Genomic DNA, 25,564 nt, shown 5'->3' on the forward strand with positions numbered 1-25,564 from the left:
CTTTCTTCTTGTGGTTATGTAAAATAAGGATTTCTGGGGCAGACAGAGATGTGACAGTATATAGCAGGCTGGGGAATTGCTGAGGAGCATCCAGATTTTGGAAGTATTTAAAAAAAAAAGTATTGCATTTATACATGGATAACACAGCTTTTCATTAAGCATTGGGCAGACTATCAATCTTGGCACCTGCTTAACAGGAATTGCAAGCTAATGTGGAAAGTTACTGGAAGGTGCTTAACCTTAAACTTGTTTGCCTCTTAGCATGAGCAGCAAAGCAGTACAGAGTTAAATCCCCACATTTGTATAAACATTTGGTCATTTCAGAGGCCCACTTGGTTACATATATTTCCTCTACTACATTTCTATGGAATCTATTCTGTTTATGTTCACTAAACTCACTTAGAGTCTTAATACTACAATCATATGATTTGAATTCCAGTCTATTGGACCTAATGTACATACTACCGCTATTACTGACAGTTTCTATTATTAAGGGCCAGATGTTTTGCCTCATAAATTTTTCTCATTCAGTTCTCATGAGAACTTCATAAAAATAGAGATTTTGTCTTGATTATATGAATGAGGAAACCAAGGACACCAAGCTAACAGTAACTTGCTCAAGGACACTGAGTTAAATTTACTTAATGGAATCTAAAATAATTTAGGTTCCTGTGCCCCTTAAGGAAAAGGACAGTGTCAAATTTTTATCAACAGGCCTAGTGCAAAATCCAATAATAAAAATCTGTTTATTGAATAAATGAATGTTTGACTCACAGCATATTCAATGCTGATTTAAGGTATAGTCAGTTATGCTAAAATAGTATGTCTTATACAAATTAAAACTTTTAAAAAGTGTCATTTTGAAAATCTATTTTTTAAATTTTCAAATATAATAACTTACATAAAGTAGACATATGTATTATTGAATGTTCAATCATCATCCTTATGCAGTTAAAAATATCACTTGGTGAGTTCATGTCCTTTGTAGGGACATGGATGAAGCTGGAAACCATCATTCTCAGCAAACTATCACCAGAGGACAAAAAACCAAACACCACATGTTCTCACTCATAGGTGGGAATTGAACAATGAGAACACATGGACACAGGAAGGGGAACATCACACACCGGGGACTGTTGTGGGCTGGGGGGAGGGGGGAGGGATAACATTTGGAGATATACCTAATGTAAATGACGAGTTACTGGGTGCAGTACACCAACATGGCACGTGTATACACATGTAACTAACCTGCACGTTGTGCACATGTACCCGAAAACTTAAAGTATAATTAAAAAAAATACATATATCACTTGGTGAACAACATCTGAGGGGCCAGCTATAAATTGTGAATAGGTAACATGAATACCTCTCTTATAAACTTTTTTTTTTATTATAAGCTGTTAGGCCTTTTATTAAAAAAAAATTTGAATAGGAAACTGGATATTTAGTATTAGAAAAGATAAGGTTTTCACCATTATAGAAATAAGCATATAAATTAACATTTTGGTATAAACTATGATTGCCAAATTACAATGTAAGGACTTGATTTGCTTATGCTATTTCTATCATACTCATTTTTCAATATTACATATTCTGAACAATTCCAGATAAGTACCAACTGAATTGCCTTAGTTCAAATTAAGTCCTTTGTATGGGTCCTAATCTTGTAGAAACCCTTGTTTCTTTTGTTCTATCATCTTCCACACAGAAGTATTAGCGTTTCAATTTGCCTTTAATTTCTAACACAACCCTGACTTTCAATTATGTAAAAATCTTAGAACAAACTGTCTAAAGAAAATAGCTGTTAACAATATCATTTTATATCAGAGGTTTATTCTATAGATCACATGAAAAGAATTATTTATTGCAAATCTTAGTGATACTACACCTTTATTGAATCATCACTATGAAAAATGTGCTACTTCAAGTAGCCCTAAATTTCTAAAACTAAGAAAAAATCGACAAACTTCATGATATATTGATTCTTTTCCAAGATTCAAAAAATAGTGTTCAATTGAAACAAAATAATGAATTTTCTCTTGTATATCCCATCATTTGCATCTTTATGACAATAATATCAAAACTGAGGCTTACTAAATTTTTAAAAGGTATTCTGAAATGACAAATAGGCCCTGTAACAATTTTTGCTTCTCAAAGGTATGAAAGAAAACATGAGGAAAAAGTGATTAAGGTTCGAAGGAGTATTATAATATAGACATCGACATGCAAATGGGTAAAATATTATATTCTAAGAGAATTTTTATACTTAATATTTTCAAAGATGTTTCTTGGGAACAAGTCAAGGTTCCCTGTCAGTGCCATCATGTTATAGCTGATGATTTGCAATAGTTGGCAAAGGCAGAATAAGAAACTAAATGAACACACTGCAGAGTGAATAAAGACTAAATACTAAATACCAAAACCCAAAACCTTGTAATTATCAATAATGACACAATAATGATGATCAGGAAAAGACTCAGTAGTTATATTGCCACTGTAGCATTGTATCAGATATTTCACCAGTGAAAATAAGAGATTTATTAATTAAATTAAAGTAACTTCATTATGTAATACATTGCAAAATTATCATGTTAAAAAAATTATTCTTCCTATTCAGATAAAGAATGTTTCCTCCTTGCCTAATATGATGGTTAATATTGAGTGTCAACTTGTTTGGATTGCAGGATGCAAAGTATTGTTCTTGGGTGCGTCTGCGAAGCTGTTGCCAAAGGAGATTAACATTTGAGTCAGTGGACTGGGAGAAGCAGACCCACCCTCAATCTGGGTGGGCACCATCTAATCAGCTGCTAGCATAAAAACAGGCAGAGAAACAGCAGACTTGGTGAGTCTCCTGGCCTCCATCTTTATCCCATGCTGGATACTTCCTGCCCTCAAACGTCACACTTCAAGTTCTTCAGCTTTTAGACTCTTGGACTTACACCAGTGATTTGCAAGGGGCTCTCAGGCCTTTGGCTACAGACTGAAGATTGCACTGTCGGCTTTCCTACTTTTGAGGTTTTGGGACTCGGACTAGTTTGCAGGCTCCTTAATTTGCAGATGGCCTATTGTGGGACTTCACCTTGTGATCCTGTGAGTCAATTCTCCTAATAACCCCCATTTTGTATGTTCATTTATCCTATTAGTTCTGTCCCTTTAGAGAACCTTGACTAATAAACCTAATAGAAACCCGATGGATTCAATGAAATTGGTCAATTCCTGAATTTACTTATTTTACTAATCTTTAATATTTTGTTTCAGGATCTAGATCAAAGGTATATTGTACAAGTACAGGTTTGTCACATTGAAAACTTGGTGACTATTAAAAAAAATACTTACCAACTGGCTCCTTCTGATTCTGAAACAGAATCTTGCTATTACTGCCATCCATATTTGCCATGTTAATTGTGTTTCCATCGGTCCAGTAGAGTTTTCTTAATTCAAAAGAGATATGGATTGAAAATATTAGATGTAGACCTACTCACTGAGAAGAAATATACACTAAAAAACAAAGTAAACATCAAAATATATTCTTGACTCAGGATTAATTCTCTTCAGAAAAATCCAAAATTGTCCACCCATTTGCGAGCAATAACCTACATATTTGCCTGAGAAGAAAGCACCACTCTTGCTTTTTCCTGTTAGTGAAGAAAAAATATCTCACTTCCTTTTTCCTCCTACATACAAGACTGAATATTTAGCTAAGACTATAGTAAATTATTTTCTTTGTTAAGTAATTCATCAAGATTGAATCCTCTTGGCTGTGAAGAAATCAGATGCCATAGAGGGTAACAAACTCATTTCTTCCATTGCTGTTGAAAGCACTAGAGAGAAAAGCATCTCTTTTAGCTCTATGCAAGCTCCCTTAAGGGTACAAGGTGACTATCCAAAAGATTGAAGAATCTGATCTACATAGCAGTGACCATGATACCAACATGTAGTACATGCATTTTTAACCACTGACTTTCAAAATGAAAGCAACCACTTTCTCCTACATCTCTTTTTATTCAGAACTGTCATTTCTTAGAAATATAAATTAATGAGATCTTACATATGTCACAGATATATATGTTGGTGTAGGATATATATAATCTGCAGATTATAAAACTCCAACCAGGAATCTCTTTTACAGTTTCCATATTTACATTTTTTTACTCTTATGGCTGTTATATATATCTCCTCTGAATTAAGCAATGTTTTTATATAAAATCAGAGCAAAAGTCTATGAAATTTTGGAAAACTTAAAAAAAAAATAATCATACTTTACCCCCTGACTGGGTGAGCTGCAAGACACTGTGGCTTATCGATTCCATGGATAATTGAGGTTTTCAAAGAGCCATCTAGCCTTGCCACATTAATTTGGGTTTCATCAAATTCTGAACTAATCCAGTATAAATTACGTGACACCCAATCCACTGCTAGCCCTCTGATACTCTGAATATCTATAAAACAGGAAAGAAAAGATTTAAAAATGAATGAAGTTTTTCATTGTATTGGCTCTCCAAGTAGTTATTTTCTATCTAAGGGAAAATTTAATTTACACTTTAATTTGTTAGCTAAAATCGCACAAGATTGTAATCTCATTCCCTTATCAGCCCTTCTTAAGGCATAAATAATCATTAATGTCTTACTGCTGAGCTATTTGAAAACCTGAAGCAACAATTAGCATTGAAATTACACTAACAGTCAATGATTCACTAGTAAACACTTAGGAGCAAACACAGGCAGCAGTCTTATGAGCCAAGGTGACCAAAATTCAAATTAGAGTAATAGCTTCTCCAGTTGATAGCACATCTTTCTAGTTAGGAGAAAGTACTTGTGGGCCATCAACAAATGGGGTATTTTATGTTTTAAGTGCCAATTTGTTACTAAAATGAAATAAAACAATTAAACTTTCCTAAAAGAATCACCAGAGTTGAACATCTTTCAAAATAGATAATTCAGAGGAATTGACTGAGAAGAGAAAATCCACTAAAATCATTTTAACATCCCTTCAACGTGGATTCTGCAGAACATTCTGAAATCAAATTAAGTTTGGATTTGTTACAGCCAATAGAAATATTTTGGTTGTTATTCATTTATTATTGAATTAGACATCTTTTAAAACAATTATGGAATTTAGGCTTAAATATAATTGCACATTGCAACTTCCACTTAAAAACTGCACCTTTTCAAGAAAAAAAATGAAGTATTATAAAGGATAAATGCAGAAAATCTTTTAAGAAATATTAACATATAAAGTAGGCCAGTTTAGTGCCCAATTTATAGCATTTGATTACCTTGATTTTGGTTTTATTTTAGAATATTTTAATATTTTCTAGCATTCTGTACTTACAGAGTTCTCTAGACCACTATTTTTCAAACTTACAAGACACCTGGAGACTGTTAAAATAAAGATTCTAATTCAGTAGTTCTGGGGAGAGGCCCAAGATTCTGTTACTGCTCAAGGTTGGTGATTCCAATCAAAACTTCTGAGCAGCTGCTACCTAGCTCTAGTCGAATTGCTGTAACTTCCCTTTTTATTCTTTTCAAAAGAAGCCACAAAGCTAGATTTTTTAATGTGAAAGTGGAAACTCCAGATCTGTAAAGTATGCCAATTAGTTCAAAATGTAAGAGAGCAAAACAAGATGTGGAGGCCTGGCAGTTCTGAGTCAGCCGTAAAGTGCAGTATTGGAATGGTAGGCTTCCAGCTTACATTTCCATGCCAGAATCTCAACTGAGCCTACCTTGCTGCTCAAAAATCCTTTTAGTATTTCTAAGTAACTAATAATCACAGTTGCCTTAGAAGATATTATTCGTGTTTCCGGTTCTCTTCAAATCAAGAACCCTCTCTCTCTGCAAATTACTTTTCATGATTAATTTACAGGTAAGTTGGTGAATTTCAAATGTAAACTTGTTTCTCAATCTTAAACTTCACATTTCTTATTTTTAGTTATCCTCAACCAATTTCATCTTTTTTTTTTTTAGACAAAAGTAATATACCACCTCCTTAAAATTAAACCTGCCACGTCTTATATATATTTATTTCCCTCACTCAGAATCTTTATTCCTTCTTCCCCTTCTTTCATTCTCCAGAGTTAATTGGTTGCTGAGAGGCTGTATTGATGTAATAAGAATATTTGGGTTTATGTTCAGGTTGAGTGCCTATTTTTGTCATTAATCAAGTCACTTAAATGTCTTTTAGTCTCTTTTCTTACCTGTGAAATGGGTTATAGATAACACATAGGATTGTTATGAATATTATAATACTTTAGTTAATGTGTGTTTATGCAGCCTAATGTAGGGCTGACGAATATTTTGCCAATCTAAGAACTTAATCCTTTCTTCATTTTACCTTGGATTTCTTGGTATCGGCAAAAATAATAAGGTTCTGTTTACCCTAAAATACATGTTCTCCAAAGTTTTGTGTGTGTGTGTGTGTGTGTGTGTGTGGTGGGGGGTCAGGGGTAAGCATTGTCTCTGCTGCTCAAAATCCTTTTATTCATTTCTGATAGACTCTTAATCATATGGCCTGGAGAATATATTCCACTCTTAAATTGTAAGGCACAGCCAAATGAAAGCTATAAATATCTATTTAGTCTTTGTCAATTCTATAGTTCATGCTCTCTCAAATCTCTTTCAAGCTTTAATATTACAATAGTATCCAGCATTTCCTCTTCTAAGCAATTGATTTATTTGCTACCAGGTTATTTTTCTGACTACAGAGCTTTGAGTCATGACCTTCACTTGCCCCAAGGTATTCAATAGCTTCTAGCCACCCAGAATGTGATGTCTAAATTTCTTAGCCTGCTTTTCCATATAGTGTGACTATAGCTACAGTACTTTCTCAGCCTTATTTCTCACTATTTTTAACAAAATACTTTACACTTTAACCATATTAATATGTTTTCAGATTTCTAGATATTACCTGATCTTTCCACACTATAGGGAAACTATTTAGATTTCACAACCTACACCCATCTCCACTTGCCTGAATTTTATTCATAATAGGCTAGCTGATCAACAACATCATCCCTTCAACCACAAAAACCTAATCGTGTCTCTTGTGTATCCTAGCTGGAAAGAGTTTCTCCATCTGCCTAACTCAATATAACTGTACCTGGTCGATCTCTTTTTACCTAATGTAGTCATTACTTTGCTGATATATAACTACTTTCACATATGTGTTTTGAGGGCAGGCTCCTTAATAATGTGTCTTTTTGGTCCCTCTCCCCAGTTGTATACAACATTGCCTTCAACACAAATATTTTTAATGAATTCATGAATTCATGAACTATACAATCTAAAATTTTAAGAATATGTGAACTGAGCTAAAAAAGTCAAATATGTCTATGTTGAGGAGTATGTATTTAAATACGTACTAAGGCAATCTTAATTCTGACCTTTTTTTTTTTTTTTTTTTTGAGACGGAGTTTCGCTCTTGTTGCCCAGGCTGGAGTGCAATGTCAAGATCTCGCCTCACCACCACCTCTGCCTCCTGAGTTCAAGCAATTCTCCTGCCTCAGCCTCCCGAGTAGCTGGGATTACAGGCATGTGCCACCAAGCCCAGCTAATTTTTTTGTATTTTTAGTAGAGATGGGGTTTCTCCATTTTGATCAGGCTGGTCTCAAAGTCCCGACCTCAGGTAATCCACCCACCCCGGCCTCCCAAAGTGCTGGGATTACAGGCGTGAGCCTAATTAGGCCCCCAGCCTAATTCTAATTTTTTATGCTTAACATTTTTCTCCCACCAGATTGAACTTTCTAATTATCATCTTTATGTCTAAAAGAACACTCTTGTTTTTGGCTATCAATCACTAATTCCCACATCTGGTTGTTGCAGAGTGCTCTGGTAAACTCATCACAAGCATATGGGGGGGGGGAATAAAAATCATTATATATTTAATAATATTTTTCTCTTTTTGATAAAATATTGAAATAATAAATTCCAAGTCTTAACTTTTGTTTTTAAGTAAATCGGAACAAGATCTCTGAGTAAGTTTCTCAGGAAGTTTAATTTTCCACTTCTGGGGTCTCTCATTTCTTGAACTACGACTAATCATAAAGTATATTCTGAGAAGTCCTTTATTGCCACAAAACTGATGCATGAAAAATTGTAATTTTCAAATGCATTGTCAAGATCATACAGACAGGAAAAACTCAACATGCTAACACACACTCACACATTAGCTAAAACTATCAAGGAAGATAAAATGGGATTACTGAAGCGGGTGCAATTATAGAGACAAATACTTGTGCTGAGAATTGAGAGCTTCATGGAGTATGAATTGCTCAATGTAAGAGGGTTCAATCCTTAAACTTACAAAGAATGGGTAAGCTAAATAAGAGTGATCTTCTGGGTATAGACACACCCTAGTGAAAGATGAGTGAGAGAAAAAAGATACCTGCTTATAAAGGAGAACAATTAAAAAATAAAAACAAGTTGTTTTTTTTTTCTGTCCTTTCTCTGGCAAAAAACAAACAAACAAACAAACAAACAAAAAAAAACACACAAACACCTGAATTCCTAAGAACAGATCTCTACTGTGCTACTAGAAACTACTAGCTTATAGATAAGAAATCCACTGTGCTAGTAAAGATTATTAGCCATAAGAAATCCACTGGTGATTTCTGGGTCAGCTATTATTTTATTGAATGAGTCTTCATTGAGAACCTACTATTTGCCATAACTGCAAAACCAAAGAAAGGGAAAAATAAAATTAAACTGATTCCTGGTTTATAGTGTCTACTTTTCTCTCCATCAATAAAAAATTCAAGTCTTCTGTGAAAGAAAAAATTTATTCAACCCAAGACTCACACTTCCCATTAAGTTCATCCTCGTAACAGAACCAAAAAAAATTAAAACACACACAAAGAAATGAGATATAAGAGAACAGTTAAAAGAAAAAAAAAGGTCCAATCCTCCAAAATCTACATATTCATAAATTATTATATGTAGGATAAAGACAAGGTGGAATATCTTAATGGAATATATGATGCTTTGAATAATAATAAGTACAACGATTCCTTTCAAAAGATTCTCTTGGAAGCATGAGAACCAAAAATAACTTGTGATATTAAAAAATATAATATAAAAAAATAATTTTTGAATGTGTAAAATAGCAGTTTAGGCACCGTTCAACTAGTGAACTACAAAACAAATTGAAAGAAGTTAACAGAGTTAGCACAGAGAAACAAAGAAATTAAGCGAGTTGGAAGGCAGAATGAATAGTCCAACACATTTATTAGAGTCCAACACATAAATTAGAGTTTGCAAATTATAGAGTACGAAGACTGAGTTAGAGAAAACAGAGGATTTTGAGGATTTCTTTCCCCTGGATTGATGAAAGGCAGGACCCCATGGAAGATACAACAACTCTAGGTAGCAAAATATAGATATTATAATAAGGAAAAAGGAAAGATGTTATAAGTAGCTAGAGAGCAAAGAGACATCACCAAAAGAAGAATGACAATTAGGAAAACAAGTGGATTCTCAATAGCAATAGGGGAAGTCAAAAGATAGTGGGATACTATCTACAAAGGAATGATAGAAAATAGCTCTCAACTTGTAGTTTTGTACTGAAGAAAATTATTTTGAAACTATTTGCTCCAAGCTACTTATAGCAAATAGCTCATGTGGGCAATATATACATTAAGAACAGCTTGGTGTTTCAGGACACGTAGAATGAAAAGGCTGGCAAACTATTTCTACCTCCCCTCACGAAAGCCTGAACCAAGGAGCTAGTGTTTGTCTCAGAAAATTAGCTGGGCATGGTGGCGGGTGCCTTTAATCCCAGCTACTCTGGAGGCTGAGGAAGGAAAATCACTTGAACCCAGGAGGAGGAGTTTGCAGTGAGCCCAGATCGTGCCACAACACTCCAGCCTGGGCAATAAGAGCAAAACTACTTCTAAAAAAAAAAAAAGAAAGAAAGAAAGAAAGAAAATGGCCCACTTGAGAAGAAAATAATGGGAGATGATAGGCACAGTGAATTTATTTGGGGCCCAATTTTTGAAGCTGACCCCACATTTAGACAAAGAAGATAAGAAAATAAAGTCTCTCAAGAAAAAGCCCAATAGAGAGAAGACAGCTAACTGAGAAAATACAGAGACCCACAGTGCAAGAAGTAAGAGAGGTTTCCACAGAGTCATTCATGGAATTTCTAAAAGATGAAAGGATAAAATAAAGTACAATTAATGGTGGAATTTGAGATCCTTTGATGAGTTCGGAAGCTAAACTGTCAAAAGTTTATCTCAAGTTTTTCTGCTAATGGAAAGATATATCCATCTTTAACAAAGTTTCATTCTGGAAAAATTGAAAGGCAACATTATTCAGCTGGTGGGATAAGTCAGAAATGGAATCATACTTGACAATGCCTATTCCTCAAACTTTATGTCCAATTGATGGTTAAGTTCCTTTATGTTCTTACTCTTTGATATCTCTAGAATTTGTCCATGTTCCTCCATCTGTGTTTTCCCCAGCCTAGTCCAGGCTTCTGATATCTCTTACTAGAGTCACAGTAACAGCCAGCTACTCTGTCTCTCAGAGTTCACTGCTCATCCACTCCCAACCCATAGAACTCTCTACTAAACACAGCAGCTAAACTGGCCTCTTCCAAAGGCAAAGCTCATCATGTAGTCACACCCTTCCTGAAGCACTTCCTTAATTCCCATTATTTTCAGAATTAACATAAACATTGAAAACTTGTCTTATAAAGGTTAACATAATTTGGTGTCTATTTCATTAGATCTTTCAGCTTGTACAGATACATCCCTCTCATTCAGTGCTCCATACCGTTCAGTCTCTCTTGGCTCTCCTTAAGTTTCTTACTACGTAGAAAATATTCAGGCCAGGTGCGGTGGCTCACGCCTGTAATCCCAGCACTTTGGGAGGATCCACCCACAGAGGTGAGTGGATCATGCGGTCAGGAGTTTGAGACCAGCCTGGCCAACACGGTGAAACCCCGTCTCTGCTAAAAATACAAAAATTAGCCAGGCATGGTGGTGTGCACCTATAATCCCAACTACTCGGGAGGCTGAGGCAGGAGAATAGCTTGAATCCTGGAGGCAGATTTTGCAGTGAGCCAAGATAGCACCACTGCTCTCCAGCCTGGGACAGAGCAAGACTCCGTCTCAAAAAAAAAAAAAAAAAAAAAGAAAATGTTCCAATATTTTTCAAAATGACTGAATCTGTAATTATTGCTCCTAATGAGTATATGTATTAATTATTAGTGAGAAAACATTTTTGCTCAAATTTTGGTTGATAATTGTGAATAGAATCTGCTAAATAGAAGTATTGATGATTTTCTCAAAGATAAACTCACCAAATTACTACTAAATACCAGTTCATAATTAAAGATAGAAAATTGTCTCCTATTTTTTTTCAAGATACAACATCTTTTGCTCTTTATAATTCACAGAGCCTTTTGGGTAATATTAAATATTTATAACAAAGTACTTGAACATTTTTCTGTCAGACTTTGGTGAATTTCTTGAGGGAAGACCACCTAACTGATTGTCAATCTTGGGAGACACCTAATGTCCTTTACTTGGTCTTTCAAGGAATTTAATGACGTTTCATCAGTCATTGTTCTTCTTTTTAATCCAGTCTAACAATGCTTATCCAACCACATTTGCCCCTTCCCTTGTAAAAAAATTCTGAACAAAGAGGAAATCTTTGCATTCGCTTTTTTACAAAGATTCTTGTTTTTCAGCAAGTTCGAAATAAATATTTGAACAAGCTTATAGCCAAACCACTCAATAAAATTTTTTAACAGTGCTAACCTGAGATCAGAAAAGAGCTAGCTTAAATACAACTGTATTTCAGTGGTCAAATACTCTCAGATCTATTGATGGTACTCAAGCTAGCCTTCTAGTATTGAAAAGGATCGTGAATAAAATCTGCACTTCCTATTGCCTTCATTATGACGTTTACCATTGCTCAAATATGTCTGACTTTAAATTTTCAATAGACTTGAAAGCATATGTGTTTGATGCATCTATATGGATTACTGATTACTCTTTTCTCCATTCCCTTCCAAATCCTTCTGCCAAATTTAGATTGAAGAGAAACTGTCTTTGGATATTTAGTCATGGCAAATAGTAAGTGCTCAATAAAGACACATTCAATAAAATAATAACTGACCCTGAAATCACAATATGCCAAACTTTAAGCCAATATTAGGATAATTCAATGCTAAAAATTTAGAACGCAACCATGACATGTACATATATGTCTCACTTCATATATGTTCTCTATGTTGGGACAAGTTACTCCTATTTTTGTAATGGGTAGTTGAACAACACTCTCTTAGAACCTATAATTCAACCTGCTGGGTCAGGAAATAGGAACAGTTTTCCTGTTTTATATGTTTAGTCTAGGTCTATAAAAATATGTGCAAAGGGAAGTTGTTTATAAGCTTAAGTAAGGGAGGGAGGCCGGGCATGGTGGCTCACAACTGTAATCCCAGCACTTTGGGAGGCCAAGGCGGGTGGATTGCGAGGTCAGGAGTTCAAGAATAGCCTGGCCAAGATGCTGAAACCCTATATCTACTAAAAATACAAAAAAAAAAAAAAAAAAAAAGCCAGGTGTGGTGGTGGGTGCCTGTAATCCCAGCTACTCGGGAGGCTGAGGCAGAGAATTGCTTGAACCTGGGAGGTGGAGGTTGCAGTGAGCTGAGATCGTGCCACTGCACTGCAGCCTGGGTGACAGAGTGAGACAAAAAAGAGGGAAGCCAGTCCTTCCTAATATCCTATATTTTCTCTATGCAAATGTAACTATTCCTCCGTCAGCAAAAAAGACACTTTAAGTCTGTTTATTTAGACATGTAAATTTTTTTAATTTTTATTTTTTTAATTTTTTTGGAGGGATGGAGTTTTGCTCTTCTTGCCCATGCTGGAGCGCAATGACATGATCTTGGTTCACTGCAACCTCCACCTGCCGGGTTCAAGTGATTTTCCTGCCTCAGTCTCCCAAGTAGCTGGGATTACATGCGTGCACCACCACGTTTGGCTAATTTTGTATTTTTAGTAGAGACAGGGTTTCACCATGTCGGTTCAGGCTGGTCTCGAACTCCTGACCTCAAATGATCCACCCGCCTCGGCCTCCCAAAGTGCTGGGATTACGGCTGTGAGCCACCGTGCCCAGCTGAGAAATCTACATTTTAAGGTGATCTGTCCTGAAGTTTTTCTTCACATGAATGTAAATTTCTAATTATCGGTCTGCTCTGTGCAATGTAATTATAACATTCTACAATAGTAAGGATGTAGCATATTATTAAATCTCTAACCAATTCTAACTTTCAATTAACAGCATAAAGTTGAATAATAGAGAAAGAATATAAAAGATTTGTGATTATTACAAATTGAATAACAAACATTTTTAAAGTTGTAACGTGCAAATCTTTTACCTCTTGAAATAACAGTTTCTAACCCAGTTCCATTAATAAAAGCTCGTTTAATGGTTTGTGTTTTAATATCTGTCCAATATAAACGTTCCTCAGATGCATCGAAGTCTATCACAGTAACATCATCGATATCAGGGACTGTAAATGCCGTGATAAAGTTAAAGTATGGATTGTCAATATCCACTCCTCTGATTTCAGAACGTCTTGCATAAAGAAGAAATTTTTTCATTTCTAAAAAAGAAATAGAAATTGTTTTTCTCTTATGAAGTTGGCAAGCTTGAAAGAGTCTAGAAATTCTAAAATATTACTTGATTTAATACATGTTAACTCCCGAAAATCACAATCAATATTTGATGGAAACAATGCAGTAACAATTTATCTATTTTAAATTAAGGTATTTAATAGAAACAAACGTGAAATGAGTTAGAAGCCTTACATCATCATTTTTCTTCAGCTAGAAACACCTAAACAGTCTCAGTAATCAATTCTCAGTGACCTTAAAATTTCAAAGTTGCTAAACTACATAAACTACAAATGCCAAATACCATATTTGTACTTTGTACGTAATTACTACAACATTGTATTGCATTACAAGATTTTGAGGGAATCTAAGAACATTTTTTCTATACTGTCTTTGAATAAGATAAATTTAAACATGCTATTAGAAATCTTGTGTATATTTTTCCTATAAAAATTAGGGTTCAAATAATTTAAAGCATGCTTTTAGTGTAATTTTTTGTAAATTTGTAGTAACTAACATTGTGAGGCGTTGTATCACTTTTACTTCCATAGGTGCCTTCCTTGCACTACATTTGTAAAATATCAGAGCAAACAGAAATAGTAGTTACAGATATTCTATTTTTTTGTTGTTATATTTCAGGTTATTGGTGTTGAGATATGTTATTATGGTGTATTTTAAAGCTACATGTACATAAATTCCTGACTTTTAAATTTTGGTGAGTATTTTTTTTCTGCCCTTAAAATTAAGTAATATTTTGCAAATAAATAAAATTATTAATAGAAAGCAAAAAATTTTATTTACAAAATTTATCTTTTTTAGTTCAAATGCATTGTTTAAATGTGTGGAGTTTTTTTACAAATCTTTCCAAGTTATATATTTTACTTCACTTTTTCCCCTTTCTAGTTGATAATCCTCTACCAGATGATGCTAGAGTGATTTCAGAAGAGCAGATTAAAGCTGTTAAGCCCCTCTTTGTTATGCAGGTTACCTACATCATCATTTTCTGATAATGCACTTTCACTTAAAAATCTTCCTGTTTTGCAGAGATAAACTCTGCTAACGTACCAAATAAGAAAGTAGCAGGAAAGAAAATGAATAAGGTAACAAATAACAAAGTACAACATATCACATATTTAAAGAATTTGTCAGTCTTCCCCAGAACAGATGAATCATCAATAGTGGCTGGAAATAGCACCACCACCTAAAATATTTTTGAAAACAGAAAAAAAAAACTTCCTCTGCTTTAATATGAGTAAAATCTGAATGCTAATATAATTTGAGAGAATTCAATTTTGTTTTTATTTTCGATTAGAACTGTAAGAAATTTACCATAGCAGGTCTTCTTGTCTGAAGAAAGCTTCATCAAGTGGGGGCACGCACATGCAGCACTCCTATTGTGATTGATTAGACACATGTGAGAGCAGGGGCCTTTGCCGTCATTAGCTGTACAAGGATTGGGAGCTGTAATTACACAGTGAAATATGAACAGTGAAGAAGGAAGAATATATTAGGGAACCTCTGAAGTTGACAGGGGTTATTCACCTAATGATTCAAAGTAAAGTTCCCTACATAGAACCCATTAGTAGGGTGATTAATATGACAATAATAGACAATCATACACAGCAATTACATTAATAAAAAAACATTATTTCAAAGATAACTAAGAAAACTCCATCAATTCTCTCTTAGACAAATGGCATGCATCCTATTGCTTAGAGGTAGTGGCCAGATGTGGTGGCTCACGCCTGTCATCCCAGCACTTTGGGAGGCCAAGACAGGCAGATCACGAGGTCAGGAGATCGGGACCATCCTGGCTAACACCATGAAACACCATCTCTACTAAAAATACAAAAAATTTGCGAGCGTGGTGACACACACCTCTAGTCCCAGCTAGTCAGGAGGCTGAGGCAGGAGAATCACTTGAACCTGGGAGGCGGAGGTTGCAGTTAGCCAAGACTGCGCCACCACACTCCAACCTGGGTGACAGAGTGAGACTCCATCCCAAAAACAAACAAACAAAAAAGAAGTCGAGACTTTTTAAGGATTTAGTTTGAGGAGCAACCAGGAATAATTAGTGAATTTAATATAAAATAAACTGAGATAGACTATAACCCAGACATTGGAAGTTGCAATAGATGTTGTTATTTTCTTAACCAACCAAGAAGCTTCCCTTCTTGCCTTGGCATACCACTTTTAAAGGCTTCCCTAGGAAACTACCGTTACATATATGCCTTTCCTTCAAACACGTGCTCTTCTTCAAATGAGACCCATGTGAAGAAATGTCTGTCTGCCTTCATGATTAAGTCATCTGCTTCTTTGTTACTTTTTCTGTATTAATTAATTCCTTGGCTAAGGATTGCTCCACATGTGCATACTTACTCAATTCCCTTGTAGAAATAACTTACGATTTTTCAAACTGAGAACAGAACATTAAATTTTGCAGCTCAGTGTCATCTGTGATGGCATTGAATGTCTTGAGACATTTTGAATTTTATGTTTCTTGTTCTGTCATCATGTCTTTTGGATAAGATTTTAATTTATCTAGTATCTTTAATCTTATTTTTATAGAGCCTATCTAGTAGAAAAAAGTCATTAGAACTAGGCTACTAAATTGAAGGCAGAAAAGAGTTATGCTTTTAACCCCATCAAGAAAATGTTAGCTTTCAACTCATGAGTGGTATCTTCCAACCATGTCCCCTTGCTCGAAGTAGTGACACGGTTGAGACATGTCCCAAATATGCCACCTTTGCCCATTAGAAAATGACAGAAGCAGGAAGGTCTCTGTGACCTTCCCTCCACCCCTTTCCTGAAACAGGTCATGAAAGCTAGAAAGGATTTTCTGACCTCCCCTGAAGCAGGTCACAAACTCTCATGTAGACGTGCCCTTCCTAAGCCCTGAGGAAAGGAATATCCTTATCTCTGAAGACACAGGGACACAGAAAAGAATATGAACAAACAGGCCTTGCTAAGTTTCCCCAGTTTATTACCATTAGATCATACCTCCTAGCATAAAACTACCCAGATTTTAACCATTTCTTCAGGTCTTTATTTCCTCAGAAGGCTCCTATGTCATATAATACTTGTATTACGTTTGTGTACTTTTTTGGTTAATCCGTCTTTCGTTACAGACTTCAGCCATGAACCTGAGATGGGTAGAGAAAAGGTATTTCCTGCCTCTTACAGAAGTAAATAGCAGTCCGGTGGTGTTTTAAAACACAAAGAATAAAATCAAAGAGATAATAAAAGTGTAGAGGATATGAGAAATGAACTGAATTTGATAAATATTCAATGCAGCTTTTGGCAATTTTTAACACTCCTCACATCAAGATGATAAAAGTAATAGTGTCTTTGTATTTGTTAAAAACAATAAATAAATAAATAAATAAATAAAGGAGAATAAGAGACTCACAAAAAACTCATTCTCCTAAGAAAATTAAGAACAAAAGATATTAGAAAAGAGTAGAAGCTATTGTTCCAGAGATTCCTTTCTAGTGCACTTCTTTTGTCACACAGAGTAAGTAGTTCTTATTTTGTTCTTTGTTATCTTTTGATTTTGTCTGTTATAATAATTGAAGTCCCTAAGGAATCGCAAGTTAGAGAAGCAAGAAAGTAGGTGGGAAGGGAAGGCAGAAAGGTGTTGCAAGACAGGAGGAATGAGTAAGAGGAAGTGTTAAGTGTCATATATCAAGTCAAGTTTACCTAGTCAGGTAGATAGAAAAGGAAAACTCAAATTCCCCCATACCTGGAAAAAAAAAAAAGAAGAAAATGAGGAAGGAGAAAAGAAAAAAGAGAAGGGTAAAAGGGAAGAGAAGAAGGAAAAAAAAGTTTGTTCGAAAACACTAGCATAGGAAATGCTATTAGGAAAATTGAAAGCATAATCCATAACAATCTAATGGTAGGTACTTGAATTTCACTTTGAACATCATTATTTTTAGGCCAGAATCATACCAACTCTTAACACCCTATAATTATGAAAAAAATACTTTTTAAAAGCAGAGATATTAAGTTTCTATGTACATACTAAAATAAAAAGTTGCATTGACTTTGTAGCCCAATATCTTATTAATGATAACACTGTAATGTATAATTCACAATATTTTGTGCTTCACAGAATGACAAATCTGCAAAGAATTCTTACTTCTCATTTTCATCTCTTCTCACTTTAAAGGATTTAACAATATTATTTCAAAGTTTCTTTCCAAACAAGTGCTTGAACACAGCTACCTATTCTATTCTAATTATCAAATTTAAAAATACTGTTCATAATACTCACATTTTTATAGAAAGTAGGGATTAGCAGACAGCAACCCATGAGACAAATCTGGTCCACTGACTGTTTTTGTAAATAAAGTTTTATTGAAACATAACCATGTGCATTGGTTTACATATTAGCCATGGCTGTTATCATACTGCAATAGTAGAATTGAACAGCTTCAATAAACACCACATGGCCCGCAAAGTCTTATAATACGTATCTATTATAATTAGATAGTAAGTAGCTATTTTATAAGAGACACTACTGCAAAAATCCAGCATGATTACAGAGGCTATAAACTTCTACCAAAGCCAAGCCTATTCCATCTATTTGTATTCAAAAGATGGGAAAGCCATTGATCAATGGAGTGCTATAATAAATCTTAACACATGAAATATAAATACAGCTGGGCAGACTGGGTTCACCGATAGCTCATATTATCTAAACTCAAACTGATGAAATATAAAACCTTAGAGATATACCTGTAATAACCCCCACCTTTTATTTATGCATTGAATAAAACATTATGAAGCACCTAGTTGTTTAAAACACTGTGAAAAAATGCTGAGATATAATAGTGGACGAGTTCTTACCCCAAGGTGCTTAAGGTTCTATACACTAACCTGGTACTCAATTCTCTTCAATTCTATGGTCACTGGCTCAATTTAGGTTTTCTCCATTTCCTGCATGGATTGTTGCACTAAACTCCTAACTAATCTTTGATATCTAGTATCCCTGCATTACATACAGTTATCTTTGTAGAACACATACTTGATCATATCTGGTGTGTTTAAAAATTTGGGGCCAGGCACGCCAATAATCCCAGCGCTTTGGGAGGCCGAAGTGGGAGGATTGCTTAAGCCCAGCAGTTAGAGACCAGCCTGGGCAAGACAGGTGGGTCCCATCTCAACTGGAAAAAAAAAAAAAAATTTGAATGGCTTCCCACAGTCTACCTCACAAAGTGTCGGCCTTATCTCCTACTATTAATGTTTCCCCCAAGACTCCTCAGCACTAGTCAGACTGGTTTTCCTGCTACTACCATTTACCTTCCAGCTCTTTATTCTGATCCACTCTGTTTATTTTTGTTAAAGAAGTTATCAAGGCCAGGTATGGTGGCTCATATCTGTAATCCCAGGGCTTTGGGAGGCCAAGATAAGAGGATCCCTTGAGCCCAGGATTTTGAAGTTGCGGTGAGCTATGATCATATCACTGCACTCCAGCCTGGCCCACAGAGCGAGACTGTCTCTAAAAGCAAGCAAATGAAAAACAAAACAGAAATCATAAACCTTCCAAACACACAAATTTTTTACTCCAAAGCATTTTTTATTTCTTTTTCACTGCCATATTTAATCATTTCTCAAGTATTGTACAGATTTTCTCTAATATGTGTTTCCTTTCTTTTTACCGCTACTCTTCTAACATGTTTCCAAATTCATTTCCTTACCTTTGAATGATTGCTATGGCTATGTATCTGGTACATTGTGATATTGTCCCAAATATACCCACCTCTCTTTCAAAAACACAAATCTATCTTCCAAGCCTCATCTACCACTTTCCTTCTACGTACACATTGTGTACACACTAAAATGTATTCCTCATTATTCCCTAAATATCTATAGTTTATTCATTTCCACCTCCACATGATGTACCTTTCTTCCCCTAGAATTTCATCATCAGTATCTTTACATTAACCTTCCTTCATGTCTCAGCTCAATTCATCTTTCTGCCATAAAACATTTTCTAATGAAGCCAGCTAATGCTGATTTATTTCACCACGAAATATTGGTTATAATTATTGCTTTTACATGGCAATTAGACAATTTATTGCTTGCTGTCCTATTTTCTAGTTAGTGACATTTGTTCATGTATTTTGTATTAGTGTTTGTTGGTCTTTCTAGCTAAACCAGTGGTTGGCAAGCTTTTTCTATTAAAGGCCAGATGGTAGATATTTGGACTTTTGCAGGCATTATGTTCTCCATAGTAATTATTCAACTCTGCTACTATAACACAAAAGCAGCCATAAAACAATAGGTGAATGAACAGGTATGACTGTGTGAAAATAAAACTTTATTTACAAGACAGAGGGCTGAATTTAGCCTGAGGGTTGTACTTTGTCACTCTCTGAGCTAGATAAGTGATACGCTGGCGGGAACTAAGAGATATATATATATATATATACACACACACACACACACACATATGTATATATATACACACATATATATGTATATATATATGCACACACACACACACATATATGTATATATATACACACATATATGTATATATATATACACACACACACACACACACACATACACATTGTTTTTTTCCTAAAATTTCTATGGTATCTATTATTGTGTTAGAGGTAGGGACATTTGGATTCATATGCATGTACGTAAATGTATGTGGGTATATATTCTAAAATTGCAGCAATCTAAAAATCTAGAAAGTTAATTTTCTAAAGCACATCATAGCCTCAGGTGAAAAGATTAAATAATGCATAACTACGATACTTCATAGGAGAAACATATTAATTGTGCAATCACACAAGACTGATGTGTGCTCTGGGAAGAAAAATAATATCATTAAATATAATTTCACATTTGATTCAAACTGTATTTAATCATAGTCCATTTCTCACCAGGGAAAAGAAAAACCACTTTAAATCCAAACAACTAGTTTTTCCAATAAATTCAAATAAAATACACATAAATGTTCATGCAATATAAAATATGTATATGTGTTTACCTAATAAAACCATGCTCAAAGCAGAATGCCAGGATCCAATTTGTTAGGTAGAGAAAGATTTTTCTCCCTCCCATGTAGTCATTTTTGATAGTAACTAATATTCATCCTGTTAATGAACCTTATTTGTATGAGAACAATTACTCTTGTAATAAAATAATGTTTATTAGTAATTTTCCTTTAGGAAAGGACTTAATAGTTTTAAAGAAAGGAATTTTCAGAAGTACTTTGCAATTAAACACTAATCTCAAATCCTATTTTCCCTGTGACAGACATCTTCAAGTGATAAGTTTAACATTTCACATTGAAGAACTTGAGTGAATTCCTTATTTAAAATATATACACATAGAATATGTGCAAGTAAAGCATGCTTTACTTTCACCAGATTCTAACAGTATTATTTATGAGGGAGCTACGTTCCTCAAATTATGTCATACTTTATGAATTAATTTTATACTGTACTCTATAAAGTAGAATATAACATGTCTAAAAATTTTATCTGATCTTTTACAGGTATCTCTACAGAGAGAATTTTTAAAAACCACAAAAAACATTTCTATCTGTAGGCAGCCTTTGGTGTAAAAGGATGAAAATATATATGTAATATAATGTTACATTTATAGGGGAAATGTGTCTTAAAATACCAACTAACTTTCAGTCGTTCTAAAGAGATGACATGTCTCTCTGGTATCTTAATTTATTCTCTGTTAATGTCACTTGTTATATGCTTTGAAAGAAAAAAAAACATATCAGCAAAGTTTCTATTTTTACAATGATTCTATATTCACAATATTTTAAAAAACCATCTAGGACAGTGGTTCTCAATCCGTGGAGATGGTGGTGATTTTGCCTCCCAAGAAACATTTGGGAATAAATTGAGACATTTTTGGTTGTTATGACTTGGAGTACTGTTGGCATCTTAGTGAATAGAGGTGAAGGATCTAATAAACATTGTACAATTCACAGGAAGTGTAGCTGAGAACTATCTAGCCCACAACTAACAAAGAATTATCTAGCCCAAAATGTGTAAAGTGCAGATACTGAGAAGCCCTGATTTTGGAGTAGAACTAGGGATTCTGCATTTTAAAATAGGATACATGTTAGATCACATAAATCTCATACCGATAGTATATAAATATATGAAATAAAGAGACACTAGATATGAGTTAACAGTGAGGAGAACAATACAATGTATTATGTATGTATGTATGTATGTACATGTGTAACCTCTATCCTATGTTATGAACTCTGCTAAAAAGATATTTATTTTATATATAATATATATTTTATATATATAGAGAGAGAGAGAGAGAGAGGAAAGAGAAAGAGAAATTTAATTTATATGACAAGTAGTTAGATCTTTCTTTTTCTCTTTAACTTTTAAGTTCCAGGATACATGTGCAGGTTGTGCAGGTTTGTTACATAGATAAACATGTGCCATGGTGGTTTGCTGCACAGATCAACCCATCACCTAGGTTTTAAACCTAGTATCCTTTAGCGATTCTTCCTGATGCTCTCTCTCCCCATCCCCACCCCTCGACAGGCCCCAGTGTGTGTTGTTCCCCACCATGTGTCCATGTGTTCTCAACGTTCAGCTCCCACTTATAAGTGCGAATATGTGGTGTTTAGTTTTCTGTTCCTGCTTTAGTTTGCTGAGAACAATGGCTTCCAGCTCCATCCATGTCCCTGCAGAGAGCATAATCTCATTCCTTTTTATGGCTGCATAGTATTCCATGGTGTATATGTACTACATTATCTTTATCCAGTCTAGTTAGATTTTCTTTTATTCTGAAAATACACGGTTTCACCATGTTGCCCAGGCTGCTCTTGAACTTGTGAGCTCAAGTGATTTGCCTGCTTCGGCCTCCCAAAGTGCTGGGTTTACCAGTGTCAGCCTTCGGGACTGGCCTAGATCTTAATATAGTAAGTTGTGGAAGCAAATAATTTAAGCAACCTGCAAGTATTTGAGATTCACCTCCACCATGCTGAAACATGTTTTTGAGGGTATTTCTTTTTGACAAAAAAGAAAAAAAAAAAACCTTTTATTAATCATGTGAAAAGTATTCCCCATAATTCTAATTGAAAATATTAATAGTCCTATATGAAATCCTTCATCCTTCAGGTTTTGTAAGTGATACTTTGTCCTATCACTAATATTCTTAAAATATAACATTTTTTATTGTGAAATAAGCTTATCCTGTTTTCTTACAGATGTTGTCAAGAAAAATTTAATTTTCTATAGAAATATTTTTCTGATGCAATTGGAGGCACTTAAATCATTTCGATGTTAAATTTACTTTTTGAGAAACAGCTTGCAATTTTCCTATAATGGACAGTGGGATTTAAAAAAATGATTTTAAAAGTTAAAGAAATAACTTATTTTACCATATTATGCTAGAAAATGTGCCAAGTGTTTTATAAGCATTATTTTATTTATTCCTCTTAATGGTCACCTTTGTTTATGAAAATAAATTGCCTGGCCATGTGTGGTGGCTCCCACCTGTAATCCTAGCACTTTGGGAGGCCGAGGTGGGCGGATCATGAGGTCAGGGGATCGAGACCATCCTGGCTAACATGGTGAAACCCTACCTCTACTAAAAATATAAAAAATTAGCCAGGTGTGGTGGCAGACGCCTGTAGTCCCAGCTACTTGGGAGGCTGAGGCAGGAGAATGGCATGAACCCAGGAGGCGGAGCTTGCAGTGAGCAGAGATAGCACCACTGCACTCCAGCCTGGGTGAAAGAGCAAGACTCCATTTCAAAAAATAAATAAATAAATAATTAAAAATAAAAAAATAACTTGCCTTCATTTTGCAAAGGCTAAACTTAACTTTGAGAAGGTAAAAAAGACTCAGTCAAGATCACACAAGTATTAAAAGGAGAACAGAAAGATTCAGGTTCCAGAGTCTAGGTTTTAACTACTACAGTACACAACCTCTCTATGTGAAGCAATTCATTCTGATTTATTCACTCGTTCATTCATGGGCCAATTCATGGATGTCTTATAAAACAGGGATGTGAAATGGAGAATGAGTTAGAGTATAACTGGTATAACTATATTTGATCTAATTATTGTTGTAACTGTGGAGAAACCTCTCAGTGTCTTACTCATTCTTTTTCTGGGTTTTGATTCTTTTTTAAAAGGATATCATATTATTATCTAAAACAGTTTGTATATTTACCAGTGGCTATGGTTTTCAAAATAAAATTTAAAAGGAACAGTTGAGTCAGTAGCCTGACTTTGAAAGTAAACTAAAATGTTCCTGCAAAAATAGTACCATTTTTATCAACAAACATTTAAGACCCCTTTAAACCAAGTTCCGTTTACATGAAAAATAAGTTTCTACAAAAAGAGAAAAACATAATTGGTGAAAATCTAACAGATAAAGGGTTTGCAGTACTCTGTAATTAAAATAACAATCACATTCTTGAAAGATTTTTTCTTTTTAATTCCAATTAGAGCAGCTAAGGAAAGAAACACAAAAGAAAACAGAAAAACCCAGAGTGGTAGATTCTTGCTGGGTTTATGAGAAAATTTAACCCTGCACCTGGAGTGGTGATGAAGAAAACACCTTTGGGCTGAGCGAGGACACAGAGAAGAATGACATACATGGTAGATGGGTGGTGGAGAAGAAGCATATGAAAGGTTAGATTTCACTTTCTCCATGCTTACAAACAATTCCTTTACAGGGTGGGGGAGGAGAGTTTGGTGGCAATGTGTAAAACAAAGTAAGAGAATTGTGCATCTATCTATCTATCTATCTATCTATCTATCTATCTATCTATCTATCTATCTAATCTATATAATTTATCTATTTAATTTATTTTGCAAACACTTTTAAAGTGCTTAGTACTTGCCAGGTATCTTCTAACTGCTTAAAAAGACTAATGTGGCTGGGTGCAGTGGCTCACGTCTGTAATCCCAGAACTTTGGGAAGCTGAGGAGGACAGATCACCTGAGGTCAGGAGATCAATATCAGCCTGGCCAACATGGAGAAACCTCATCTCTACTAAAATTACAAAAATTAGCTTGACACGGTGGCACGTGACTGTAATCCAAGCTACTTGGGAGGTGGAGGCTGGAGAATCGCTTGAACCCGGGAGGCAGAGGTTGCAGTGAGCCAAGATCGTGCCACTGCACTCCAGCCTGGGAGACAGAGTGAGATTCCATCTCAAAAAAATAAAGAGAAAGACTAATGTATTTAATCTTTATAACAATTCCATTTTACAGATTTACAAACAAACAAACAAACAAATACTAATGTAGAGAAACAAACTAATACTAATACACAAGAAGTCAGGATTTGACAAATTTGGAATTTGAACCCAAGCAATCTGGCTGTAGACTAAGCTGATTGCTATGAAGTTATTTTTTTTTTTTTGGAAATTACTGTTTGACTGAACAATCTAGTTCTATTTAGCAAATTATATTTTGTAGTAAAAAGAGTTGAAAGTTATACTAATATCTAATGTCAGACATATTTAGGATCACGAGGACATACGTCAACACACCCACCGAAATTGCTCTCACTAAAATTATCACTGATCTTTTTCCAGGTTGCCAAATCCAACAAATGCATTTGTGTCTTTATTTTTATTGGCTTTTCTACAAAAGCAAATACTGTTGGCTAGTGTTAGCTTGAAACTGTTCCTTGTGTGTGTGTGTGTGTGCGCGCGCACGCACACGCTTTCTCTTTTTGTCCTGAAATCGGTTGGTGCCCTTTTTCTGAGCATTCTTCTTTGCCTTCCTTTTTAGTGTTGCAGTTCTCCAAGGCTCTATCATTGCCCTTTTTCATTTTCTGTAATACTCTTAAGAAATCTTATCTACATTTTGCCTTCAATCTACAATGGAATAACTATGAAAGTTCTAGTTTTAGACCAAACCTTCCTTCCTTTCTAGCCTTAAATATTCAACTGTATCCCAGAAGTATCTCAAATTCAGC

The 25,564-nt window shown here is 34.8% G+C and overlaps 1 protein-coding gene across 1 annotated transcript in view; it reads right to left on the bottom strand.

Moving 5' to 3' along the window:
- Positions 1–25,564, bottom strand: part of LRP1B (LDL receptor related protein 1B) — a 1,899,171-nt gene that overhangs the window by 610,965 nt on the left and 1,262,642 nt on the right. Inside the window, exons 28-31 of the mRNA XM_024243817.3 lie at positions 14,949–15,080; positions 13,382–13,609; positions 4,265–4,439; positions 3,337–3,431 (exon numbers count right to left, since the gene is read on the bottom strand). Of these exons, the coding sequence (XP_024099585.3) occupies positions 3,337–3,431; positions 4,265–4,439; positions 13,382–13,609; positions 14,949–15,080 (630 nt within the window). The remainder of the gene's footprint in view (positions 1–3,336; positions 3,432–4,264; positions 4,440–13,381; positions 13,610–14,948; positions 15,081–25,564) is intronic.

The sequence above is a fragment of the Pongo abelii genome, chromosome 11 (genome assembly GCF_028885655.2).
Source record: "Pongo abelii isolate AG06213 chromosome 11, NHGRI_mPonAbe1-v2.0_pri, whole genome shotgun sequence".
Lineage (NCBI taxonomy): Eukaryota > Metazoa > Chordata > Mammalia > Primates > Hominidae > Pongo > Pongo abelii.